The sequence below is a fragment of the Leucoraja erinacea genome, chromosome 1 (assembly GCF_028641065.1).
Source record: "Leucoraja erinacea ecotype New England chromosome 1, Leri_hhj_1, whole genome shotgun sequence".
Classification (NCBI taxonomy): domain Eukaryota; kingdom Metazoa; phylum Chordata; class Chondrichthyes; order Rajiformes; family Rajidae; genus Leucoraja; species Leucoraja erinaceus.
In genome coordinates this window covers 54165333-54178229 of record NC_073377.1, presented here as the reverse complement: position 1 = coordinate 54178229, position 12897 = coordinate 54165333, and the positions used below count along the sequence as shown (strand labels likewise).

Below are 12897 nucleotides of genomic sequence, written 5' to 3'. Positions count from 1 at the left end.
AAAAAAAAATGTGTCGTTTTTCAGATCTTGGAAGAAGCTATACTACATGCTCAAGAGATGGACTCCTATCACAAAATTCCGATGCTCTGTCACACTGGGGAAATACAATATGTCGGAGCATTAAATGTGATCTCACTTATGATGTTTCAATAATTGGTTCTTGCGCAGAGATATTTTCACCTTTCACTGCCATTAAATATTAATCATCAACTTTGATGCATAAGGTCAAATAGCAGCAGCAGAATCACATGCTAGACTAAATGGTTGAAAGGGTATGATGACTATCAAGTTTAAATTGAAGTCAATTCACATAGTCAAAGCTCCACGAAAAAATGATATTTGCTAAACAAATACTTTATTGTTTCACTGATAATTTTTCTTGTAGGGATTTGTAATTAGCCAGAAAAAATGAATGATGGTGAAAGCTCAAGTTCCATGTTGCTTCATTCACATGTAACCTGCAGGAACACTGTGGATTTAAACCATATTCACAGAAGCCATTGAACATTACATTCAAAGGGAATTCCTGGGTTCATAAAATACCAAATGATTATTTTAAACATTAAAAACAAAACAGAAAATGCTCAAAAATAGGCTGTGCAGTTGATGTAAGGGTGATAAAATACAGTAAGGCTTTTTATTAACATTTTTTCTGACCTAGGTAGAATTTAACATAGTTAATTTTAGAGCTTGAAAGTGTGAATTAAATGTGCGTCGTTTCCATAAACATAATTTATGAAACCATCCTGCTTATTTTGAAGTTGTAGCTAAAATGCAGAACAAATATTTTCTCCCCAGAAGTTCGATTTCCATTCCATTACTGTATACGAGCTATCCACCAACTGTGTTCTATTGTCACACTGTCGATTTTCTGCAATTTTAAAATCATACAAACCGAAGTAAAGCTACACTTACTCTGGTCTTCAAATATAATGAACAATACTGAAGCTACAAAGAGCTCTTTAATCCCAGGCATGTTTTTCTTATTTAACATTGTTTCTTCTTAGCACGGTTCAAAATAATGTTTTGCTTTATTTCTCCATCTGGATATTGCATCAGATTATGCATGAGAGGTGGTCACAATGTAATGACGATGATGTTGATCAGCTTTGGTGATGTTTGCTGTAAGAATATATTTTTGCATGTGTTTCATTTCTTCTTTAATACGAGGAATCAGTTTTCACAACTTCTGTAAAAATCCTTGCAGCTGTCTGACAATGTCAGTGTCCACAGACTCCATCAGATTCTGGAAGCCTTGCTCTCCAAGTAATTCTTGCTGTGCTTTCAGTTTCTCGAAGACAAACTGCTGCAGTGACACACTGTGTACTGGGTCTTTCAGTGCAAGCTGCAGGAGTTAGAAGAAAACAATAAATAACAGCAACATAGTTTTCCTTGTTAGCACTTTAGAGTTTGCTGGTAGATCGAGTTCTTTTCAGTTTCATTAATAATGCTGTTTTCTGCTTGCTTGCAACACTCAAAGTAATTTTAACTGGCAGAGCATTTGTATTTATAGGAAAAATCTCAAGATTGTATATTGCGATCAGAAGGTATCGTTGCCAAAAGTAATATGAAAAACCTCTTATTTTTAAAATGTACCACCTACACAATACTGGGAGGTCAAAAGATGTCCCAGATTTTTTTGTTCCCGTTATCCTTAAAATTTCACCTGAAATCTGACACCACTTTTTAGATGGTGGCAGAAAATCAATGTAAACATCTATAATTTCAACATCCATGCTGCTTTTTAATCATGCTGCCATCGACAATTTTCTCAGTCTAAGGAGACCAATTGAAAGCAGCCCATTTCAGGTGTTTCTCGTTTACTTTTATTAAATGTACCACAGAGCACACAGCAAATAAAGTCGAGTTCAGCTACGATGTAAGAATAAAAGGCTTGTGGTTCCTTCAAACTGGTGCGCTGATCAAGTAAGCACATCTGCTTGGGTAGCATACAACCCAACAATATGGACATTGGTTTCTCCAATTTCAAGCAATACTGCCATACCCACCCTCTCATTCCCATGATCCATCCCCATCCCAGTGTGCACACATTTCTTACACCATCTTTCAGCCAACGTCCTCCTTTCCCCCCCCTCTTATATTCCAGTCACCGATTTCTCTTTTATCCCCCCCCTTACCCCTCACTCCAGTCCCCTTCCACCCATATCTCTCCCACCAGCTTTACATTTTACTCTTCCTATTCTTTCCTTAAACCCTTGTCCCACGGTACGAGTTCATTCCAAGAGCTCTCCCGAGTTTGCCCTGATTCGAACTTGGAGATTTATGGTAATGGCCACTCGTGGGTATTTGGGGCTCTCGCGGACATTTTTCATCATGTTGAAAAATCTTCACGAGTCTTCCCGTGCTTACCTTCGAGTCTTCCCGAGTACTTGTCATTAGCGCTAAGAGACGTCCCAGAGCTCCGCCGTACCTGCTACGTTCATTCTCCGTGCTTACCACGAGTTTGATTTTTTTTTTAAACTCGGGAGAGTTCTTGGAATAAACTCGCACTGTGAGACAGGGTTATTATCTGACATCCTTTGGTCTCCTTTTCACCGCTAGCCTTTGGCACATATTCTACTCTTCTGCTAATCAAACCCCTCTCACCTCGGTGTAGGAATCAAGAACCAGAGGACAGAGGTTTAAGGTGAGAGGAGAAAGATTAAATGGGAACCTGAGGGGCAACTTTTTTACACAGGGGGCGGTGGGTTAATGGAACGAGCTGCAAGAAGATGGTTGAGACAGGTACTATAACAACATTTCAAAAACATTCGAACAGGTACGTGTAAAGGAAAGGTTTAGAGGGATATGGGACAACACAGGCAGGTGGAACTAGTGTAGATGGGGCACTATGATCGGCATGGGCAAGTCGGGCTGAAGGGCCTGTTTTCACACTGTATGATTCTACGACTCTATCTGCCAGATTGTAGCCACATCTTTGTAAAGATAATGAAACTATCTCTTTTAATCCCAAACATGCTCTGAGTACTCACCACAACGATCATACATCTTAATGGACTAAAGTCATGGACGAGTGCTATCTGAGTGCTATCTGGAGCATAACTTATTCTGTCATAAATTATATCAATAACTATCACCAATTAATTTTTATATTATCAGTAAGTGTAAGTTTGTCATGTTAAATACACATTTTGCAGGTATTTGTTTGTGCCTAGTGTTCATTATTTAATTTTAAAAAATGAGGAGCTTTACTAAACAAATAGAATATTAATGAAAATGCATCCTTTGTGATATTCTTCTACATATTAACTTTTAACGACCTTTAGTTTCAATTAGAAAGTGGAATTAAGATTTAGGAGAGAAAACAAAACAGTACGTATAATTGGCTGTCTCTAGCTTTGATTATGTAACAATGTTAATGGAGTGTGAAATTAAGGTTCCAGTCAATCTTCTGATAAAAGTAATCTTGAGTCACACAGTGGTAGTAAATATGAACTCCAAGACACTGACACTAATGGGAACTTTGCAAAAAACCCTTCCCTGCTCTTCCTGTGACTCAAGGGCCATCAACGTGGAGCCTAATATATCTAGCTGTAAACAACCACACTATTGAAACTATCTGTAAGCAGGAGAAACATAATGAAATCTCAGGGAGCAAACCGTATATGATTCCTTCAGTGATAACCTTTTCTAGTGCTCAAATGTCATTGTGTTCTGGGAATGCCTCAACTGGTCAAGATTAACTGATGCAGCAGGCATCCTGACTATCCCAGTTCAGGAATGATGCATAAACTAAGGAAATTGAGTCATAGCATCATACAGAGTGAAAACAGGCCTTTTGGCCCAATTCGTCCTTGCTGACCCTGGTGCCCTATCTAAGCTAATCCCATTTGTCTGCGTTTGTCCCGTATTTCACATCAAAATTTATTTTAAATGTTGTTACAGTATCTGCCTCAACTACCTCCTCTGGCAGCTTGTGCCATAAAGCCACCATTTTCTGTGTGAAAACGTTGCCCCTCAGATTCCTACTAAATCTTCTCCCTCTCTCCTTTAACCTATGCCCTCTCGTTCTTGATTCCCCTCCTCTCGGAAAAAGACTGAGCGCTTTCACCCTATCTATTCCCCTCGTGATTTAAAAGCAACTTTTTCCACACAGTGAACTGCCTGAGGAGGTGGTGGAAGCGGAAATAATTTCAACGTTTAAATGGCATTCGGACAGGCACTTGGAAAGGAAGATATCAAAGGGATACAGGACCAATGGGATTGGCCTTGAATGGCAAAAGCAACCTGGATATGTTGGGCCAAAGGTCCTATTTTAATTCTGTAAAACACCAGGATCCTATATATATCCCTAAATTTGAACTAGAAATTTAGTGCATCAGAAAACAACACACAATCTTTATAAGCACATTTCTATTAACATTCGCCAACAACCCAAACATTTTGACTTATGACATAACAAGCCGCATGAGAAGGCTGGGACAGGGTGCAGATTGTGACGGCTAAGAAAAGACTGGAAATCCTGAATGTTTAAGAAGGAACTTCAGATGGTGGAAAATCAAAGGTATTTCCAGGGTAGACAAAAATGCTGGAGAAACTCAGCAGGTGAGGCAGCATCTATGGAGCGAAGGAAATAGGCAATGTTTCGGGTCAAAACCCTTCTTCAGACTTCATACTATCCAATCAGATCAGATAATACTGTACATAAATACAATCAGATCAAACTGAAGTATAGTAAGTAGGGCACAGGGGGAGATGCAGTGCAGTTTATAGTTTGCAGTGTTTCAGCATGGTCATAGAGTCATACAGCGTTCAAACAGGCACTTCAACCCACCTTGCCCATGCTGCCAAATATGTCCCATCTACACTAGTCCCACCTGTCTGCATTTGGCTCATATCTCTCAAAGCTTATCCTATCCATGTACCTGTCCAAATATTTCTTAAATATTTTGATAGTACCTGCCTCAACTCCCACCTGCGGCAGCTCTTTCCCCATACCTACCATCCTTTGTGTAAAAAAAGTTGCCCCTAGGTTCCTATTAAATGTTCCCCTCACCTTAAATCTATGTCCTCTGGTTCTTGAATCCCCTACACTGGGCCCATTTACCCAATCAACGTCGAAGTTTGATTTTAATTAGCCCAATCAACTTTGTTTTCAAAGTTATGATTAGTCTTCCTAGCTGCATTATTACATTCACTCTACATCCCATCCACCTTTCCTGCTGCATGTAGCTTTTCCTTGCGAAGACTCAAGAGATTTATGCAGGACCAATCATCTCTTTTTCCTTCAGTCTTTCTCCCAACCAGTTCACTATTAGAATTGGTTTATGGGATGCAAGGCTGGTCATTTTTCCATGTATTCTTGGATTTTTCTCCTCCATCACATTCCCTCATGAAGTTGCCCTGTTTGCGTGATTGATAAAAATTCCGTCATACAGCACGGAAACAGGTCCTTTGGCCCAACTTACTCAAGATGACCAAGATGTCCCATCTACACTAATCCCAGCCCATATCCCTCTAAACTATCCATGTACTGCCATTTAAATGTTGTTATAGTACTTACCTCAACTACCTCCTTTGGCAGCTCGCTCCATAAACCCACCACTTACTGATGAAAGTTGTTAATTCATTTCAGGTCCACTTATCTTTTAAGGTAGTTAAATCCTAATTGGAGATGGTGAATTTCTCTGGCATTGAAAATTACCGTGCATATTTATGGAGTCTGATAATGACCATTTAATTATCATTGGAGGGAGATAATATAAAATAAATAAAATTAGTATTTGTTTTAATTAACACACCAGCGCCTCCTCTGTGGTTGACAATTACAACAAATACAGTATTAAAGCAAGCCTGTTAAAGCAAGCAAGGAGGCTCTGGCCACACGTCACAGGGTGAGAAGATGAAATACTTGTATTCATTGGAATTAGCATGGAGCTGCTAAAATCAAATGAATACTTCAAAGCCTTGGATTATGAGAGCTGACAAGGGGCCTTAGCAGTGTTACTGCATTGTGAAATGCATGAACTGCAAGAGCAACAGCCTACATTTCACTTCAAATGCTCCTCATCTCCTTCTTAGGCCCCCTTCGGTCATGGCAAACCATGGGTGTCTCCAGGGCGTGACTTTGTTTAATGTGGGGAGACTGGTGCACAGACGGCCACCACATGGTCCTTGACAGATCTGGGTCAGGATCAGTGGCATGGAGTCCAAGACAACCGGAGACCTTTATCTGCTGCAACCTTCATCCGCCTTCCCAGCCATAGTGACACTCCACTGTGGTCAGCCATCATCCTCCGCCTGTTCCACTGTTGAGGTCTTGGTTTGATTGCTCTTTGGCAGAGCAATCTCCACTTTCTCATCTCCACTTTGACTATAAACCCATTGACTTCCCAGGCAGAGAGAAACAAGGAACTGCAGATGCTGGTTCACAAAAAAAGAGACACAAATTGCTGGAGTAACTCAGCGAGTACGGCAGCATCTCTGGAGAACACAAATAGGTAACGTTATGGGTCAGGACCCTTCTTCAGACTGATTGTGGTGGACTACATCTCCTTCCACCTTGCCTCTTGCAAAGACACCATCACTTACTCTCAATTACTTCCTATCTACCCCATCTGTCCCTGAGATGAGGCTTTCCACTCGAGGACATCCTAGATCTTCTCTTTCTTTAGTAAATGTTGCTCCCCCATTGTTGCAGCAAATGGATCCCACATTCATGTCTCATCTGTGTCCAGTCATTCTGCTCTCACTCCCCGTTCCCCCAGACCGAACAAGGATTTAGTTCCCCTGGTCATTAGATTTTACCCCAGCAATCCCGCATTCACCACATAATTTGCCAACATTTCCGCCATCTTCTATACGATCCCACCATCAGTCACATCTTCTCAACCCTATGTCAGCAGAGACAACTCCCTACACAACTCCTTGGTTCGTTCATCCCTTCCCACTCAAAGCACCCCCTCAATTCCAATCTACATTGTAGTTTTGGTCTCCTTGTTTAAGAACGGGTGAAAGATACTTGAATGAAAGTGCTGGCGCACAAGGAAAGAATAAGACACAACAGGGATTTGAAAAATGAGAGACGACCTTATTGAAACAGAAAAGATTCAGTGGAGGCTTAACAGCGAATTGGCCACAAGGCTGTAGGGAATCAATACCTAGTTTCAAAATAAAGGTTCGCATAATTAAAGTGAGGACGAGGAGGATTTTTTTTTCCAGAATCAATAAACAATAGGAGCAGGAATAGGCCATTCGGCCCTTCGAGCCAGGACCGTCATTCACTGTGATCACGGCTATCATCCCCAATCAGTACCCCGTTCCTGCCTTCTCCCCATCTCGCTTGACTCCGCTATCTTTAAGAGCTCTATCTAACTCTCTCTTGAAGGCATCTGGAGAATCAGCCTCCACTGCCTTCTGAGGCAGAGAATTCCACAACTCCCTGGGTGAAAACGTTTTTTTCCTCATCTCCGTTCCAAATGGCCTACCCCTTATTCTTAAACTGTGGCCCCTGGTTCTGCACTCCCCCAACATCGGGGACATGTCTTAATAATCATGTTTCAATAAGATTACCTCTCATCCTTTCATCCTTCTAAATTCCAGTGTATACAAGCCCAGTCACTCCATTCTTTCAATATATGACAGTCCAGCCATCCTGGGAATTAACATTGTGAACCTACACTGCACCCCCTCAATAGTAAGAATGGGAGTAGGAGGCAACCGTGGTTGACAAGAGAAGTTAGGGATAGAATAAAACTAAAAGAAAAGATGTATAACACAGCAAAGAGTACCCGGAAGCCAGAGGATTGGGAAACTTTCATAGGACAACAGAAGGAAACAAAATGGACAATACAGCTGAAATGATGAAGTACGAAGGGAAGCTGGCCAGGAATATAAAGAAGGAGAGTAAAAGCTTCTTTAGATATGTTAAGGGAAAAAGAGTAGCAAAGTCAAATGAGGGTCTCTTGAAGGTAGACACGGGTGAAATTATTATGGGCAACAAGGAAATGGCAGAAGAGTTGAATATGTACTTCGGATCTGTCTTCACTAAGGAAAACACAAACAATCTCCCAGATGTACTGGAGGACAGATGATCTAAGGGGGTAGAGGAACTGAAAGAAATTTTCATTAGGCGAGAAATAGTATTGGGTAGGTTAATGGGACTGAAGGATGATAAATCCCCTGGGCCTGATAGTCTGCATCCCAGGGTCCTCAGGGAGGTGGCTCTAGAAATAGTGGACGCATTGGTGATCATTTTCCAATGTTCAATAGATTCAGGATCAGTTCCTGTGGATTGGAGGATAGCTAATGTTATCCCACTTTTCAAGAAAGGAGCGAGGGAGAAAACGGGGAATTACAGACCAGTTAGCCTGACTTTGGTGGTGGTAAAGATGCTGGAGTCAATTATTAAAGAGGTAATAATGGGGCATTTGGATACCTGTAAAAGGATTAGTCCAAGTCAATATGGATTTATGAAAGGGAAATCATGCTTGACTAATCTTCTGGAATTTTTTGAGGATGTGACAAGTATGAAAAATGGATGAAGGGGTGGCAGTGGATGTAGTGTATCTAGACTTTCAGAAAGCCTTTGATAAGGTCCCGCACGGGAGACTGGTGACTAAAATTAGAACACATGGTATTGGGGATAGGGTGTTGACATGGATAGAAAATTGGTTGGCAGACCGGAAGCAAAGAGTAGGAGTGAACGGGTCCTTTTCAGAATGGCAGGCAGTGACGAGTGGAGTGCCGTAAGGCTCGGTGTTGGTTACCATATATATTAATGATTTGGAAGCGGGAATTAGGAGCAAACTAGCAAGTTTGCGGATGACTGGGTGGCAGTGTGAACTGTGAAGAGGATGTTAGGAGGTTGCAGGGAGACCTGGACAGGTTGAGTGAGTGGGCAGATGCGTGGCAGATGCAGTATAATATAGATAAATGTGAGGTTATCCACTTTGGCGGCAAAAACAAGGGGGTAGATTATTATCTCAATGGGATTAGTGTAGATCAGTGCATGTTCCTTTAACCATAGTGACCTCCCGTATTACTAACCACTCCCCATTGTCTCCAGTATAATTGTAGTGTCCCCACCTCTAGCTCGCTCTCTAGCTCCAGTGATGACCACGGACAGCTACAGCATAGTGATAAACAGTTACCTAAATAAATAGTTACAGTAAAAGACTTGTGTGTGCAGTAAGTCATTTTACATGGTGTCACAGCGGTAGACTTGCGTCTCCTGTTCATCGGTTTTTATTTTATTATTTCTTTCTCCCAGTCCTTCCCTCCGTTCCTTTTATCATGTCCCACCACTGTCGTTGACCAGACACGTTGGTGTTCGACACGGAAATTGTCCATCGCTGGACCGTGTTCCAGCGCGATTACGAGCATTACATTGCTATCGCCCATCCTGATGCCACTCCTGCTGTACAGGCTCACCTATTGCTTAACCTCGCGGGACCTGCAGCTATGGATCAGTATGCATCGTTCCATTTCGCCGCCGGAGAGGACCGCAACGACCCGGTATGTCTCCTTAATAAGTTCGCTGCCCTCTGTGATATACCCACCAACAACATCATCGAACGCTTCAAATTCTTCCAGAGGCAGCAGCTGCCAGGCGAGGCTGTCGGCACTTACATTGCCGCCTTGCATCACCTGGCTCAGCGCTGCCGCCTTGACACAATCACCCCTGACAAATTAATTAGGGACGTCCTGGTCAATGGTCTCCGCAACGATAGACTGCTCTTAGTGAAACCCGATCTGACACTGCGGGATGCTATGTATGCTGCACGCATGTCCGAAGCCGTTGGTTCCGTGTCCAGACAGGCTCCCCAGGACATTAACTTCACCGGTCAAGCCGGTCGCCTGGCTACGCGACGCAACCCCGCGGCTCTCCCCATGAAGGCCGCCACCTCCACTGTCCCGCGACGCTGCCCTAACTGTTTTTTTACGGCTCATCCCTCAAACATTTGCCCAGCACAGGGCAAGACCTGTCTTTCCTGTGGCAAACTCGGCCACTTTTCTGCCGCCTGCCGTTCCCGTGGGAAGCCAGTCCCTGCTCCAAGAAGGAGTCTAAACAACCTCGCCGAACTAAACAACATTGCACTCCCTGATAGCGCTCTGCTTCCTCAGTACGAGCTGGAGGAGCTCCAAGACTCTGATGCACTCCCCTCTCGTGAAGATCCAACTATTTTTTCACTCTTGGGTACACCTGCTCTGATTACGGATCCCTCTGTGCATGTTACTGTGAACGGCCATTCCTTTTCAGCCAAGGTCGATACTGGCGCTTTCGCCAATGTTATGTCAATAAGCCTTTTCAAACAGATCAGATCTGGTGAGAAAGTTCTTCCTGGCGACACCTGCCTCCATGCCTACGGGGGGGGCGTCCTGGTTCCCGTGGGTAAGGCAACTCTTATCTGCACAGTTCTAGAGACCTCTCGGCCCCTCACTTTCCACCTTCTGGACTCTGACAACGTCACCCTGCTGGGCGCCCGTGCGTGTCAGGACTTGGGGCTAGTCTCATTCCACCACAGCATTCACCTAGTGCAGGCTCCCATGGACCCACTTACCGAATACCCCGACCGCTTTGATGACGTTCTGGGCAAGCTGCCCTGCGACTATAAAATTGTTGTCGACCCGAGCGTCGACCCGGTGATTCGGCCGGCACACCGCGTCTCCTTTGCCATGAAGGGCCGCGTGGAGTCTACTCTGCGCGATATGGTGACCATGGGCATCCTCAAGGAGGTGAGCGCTCCCACCAGGTGGGTCTCCACCATGGTCGTCGCAGCCAAGAAGGACAAAAGCGAGATCCGGATCTGCATTAACCCCAAGGACCTCAACCTTGCCATCAAGCGCCCCCACTACCCCATGCGGACGGTAGAGGACGTTGCTGCACAGGTCGGCCCTGCTACTGTCTTTTCAGTCCTAGACGCCAAGAGTTCCTTCTGGCAAATCCCTCTGGACGAACGCTCCTCATTCCTCACCACCTTCAGCACTCCCTTCGGCCGGTTCCGTTTCCTCCGCATGCCGTTTGGAATCAACTCTGCCAGCGAGGTTTTCCAACGCACCATGGAGCAACTGTTTGCCGGCTTACCGTGCGCCATCATCGTGGATGACATTCTGGTGTACGGGAGGGACGTCGCTGAGCACGACCTGAACCTCCGCAAAGTCCTGGACAGGGCGCGGGTGATAAACCTCAAGCTGAACCCGAAGAAATGCCGATTCCGGGTCCCAGAAGTCACTTACGTTGGCCATGTCTTCACGGCAGGGGGTCTCAAGCCCGACCCCCAGAAAACGTCAGCGGTCACTGACATGCCCGCTCCTACCGACGTCCCTGGCCTGCAGCGCTTCCTGGGCATGGTCAATTACCTGGGTAAGTTCATACCCGACCTCAGTGAACTGAGTGCCCCCCTGCGGGAACTAATCAAAAAGGACTCCGCGTGGGTCTGGCTCCCGCACCACCAGTCGGCTTTCGTGACTCTGAAGTTGAAGCTTGCCGCTACCCCGACTTTGAAATTTTTCGACCTGCACCGACCCATTATCCTCACTTGCGATGCCTCCAAGTTTGGTCTCGGTGCCGCTTGTCTGCAGCTTTACGACGGCCTTCAGCTGCCTGTCTCCTACGCTTCTCGCACCATGACCCCTGCCGAGCAGCGCTATGCCCAGATTGAAAAAGAGCTGCTTGCCGTGGTCTTCGCTTGCTCCAAGTTTAAAGACTACATCCTCGGCAACTCTTTCACCATCGAGACTGACCACCAGCCGTTGGTGACAATCCTGAATAAACCTATCCATGTTGCTTCTTCCCGGTTGCAGCGCATGATGCTGCAGCTCCAACGTTTCACGTTCCAGATCGACTACCGTAAGGGCAAAGACATGTTTGTAGCTGACACTCTTTCTCGTGCTCCGCTGCCTTCCGTTGTCCGCCACCCGTACGAAACCTCCGACCTTCTGGTACTAAACGTCAACATTGTTCCTTCACAGCAAATGCAGTCCCTGGTCCAGCACACTGCTGATGATCCTGCCCTGCAACAACTTGCGGACGTTATCCGCCGTGGTTGGCCTGACCGTCGCTCCGAACTGCCTGCTGGCGCTGCACCATATTTCCTCGTTCGCGACGAACTGGTGCTGCACGCCGGCGTGGTGGTAAAGGGTCACAAAGTCGTGGTGCATGCCGCACTCCGGGATCATTATTTCCAGACTGCTCACAGCGGCCACCCTGGGGTGGAAGCTACTCTATCCCATGCCCAAAGCCAATTCTACTGGCCTGGCATGGCTCAGGACATCCGTGACAGGGTCTCCGCCTGCGCTGCCTGCAACACCCTGCACCCCCATCAGCAGCGCCAGCCTCTCCTGCAGCCGCCGGCTCCAGAGCTCCCATGGATGGCCGTTGCCACCGACCTCTTTGAGTGGCGCGGAAAGCACTTCCTGGTCCTCGTGGATTCCTATTCCAGCTGGTTCGAGGTCGACCAGCTGACCTCCATCACCTCTGCCGCCGTCATCGGGAAACTTCGCCGCCACTTCTCCACCTTCGGCTCCCCGGTGACCCTCCGGTCCGACAACGGCAGCCAATTCTCCAGCGACGAGTTCAAGACCTTTGCTGCCCGTTGGAACTTTCACCACATCACCAGCAGCCCCGAGTTTCCTCAAAGCAACGGACTTGCTGAGCGGGCCGTACGTAGCGCCAAGGAGCTGCTGGAACACTGCCGCCTGTTCCGTGCCGATTTCCACCTTGCCCTGCTCAACCTCCGCAACATTTCCCGCGACCCTGCGCTCGGTTCCCCTGCCCAGCGCCTTATGTCTCGCACCACCAGACCTCCCCTGCCGGTCTCCCAGCAGTCCCTCAAGCCCTCAGTACAAAATCCTGCCACTGTCACTGAGCGCATTGCCAAAAAACAGGACACCCAGAAGCGCTCCTTCGACAAATCTGCCCGGCTACTCCCACGT

The 12897-nt window shown here is 45.8% G+C and overlaps 1 protein-coding gene across 2 annotated transcripts in view; it reads right to left on the bottom strand.

Annotated features, from left to right (window-relative positions):
* Positions 1-338: 338 nt before the first annotated feature.
* ipo11 (importin 11) overlaps positions 339-12897 on the bottom strand; it is a 333610-nt gene continuing 321051 nt past the window's right edge. For both annotated transcript variants that reach the window (XM_055634916.1, XM_055634917.1), the window contains exon 31: positions 339-1345. In XM_055634916.1, coding sequence (XP_055490891.1) covers positions 1181-1345 — 165 coding nt within the window. In that variant the 3' untranslated portion in view covers positions 339-1180. The remainder of the gene's footprint in view (positions 1346-12897) is intronic.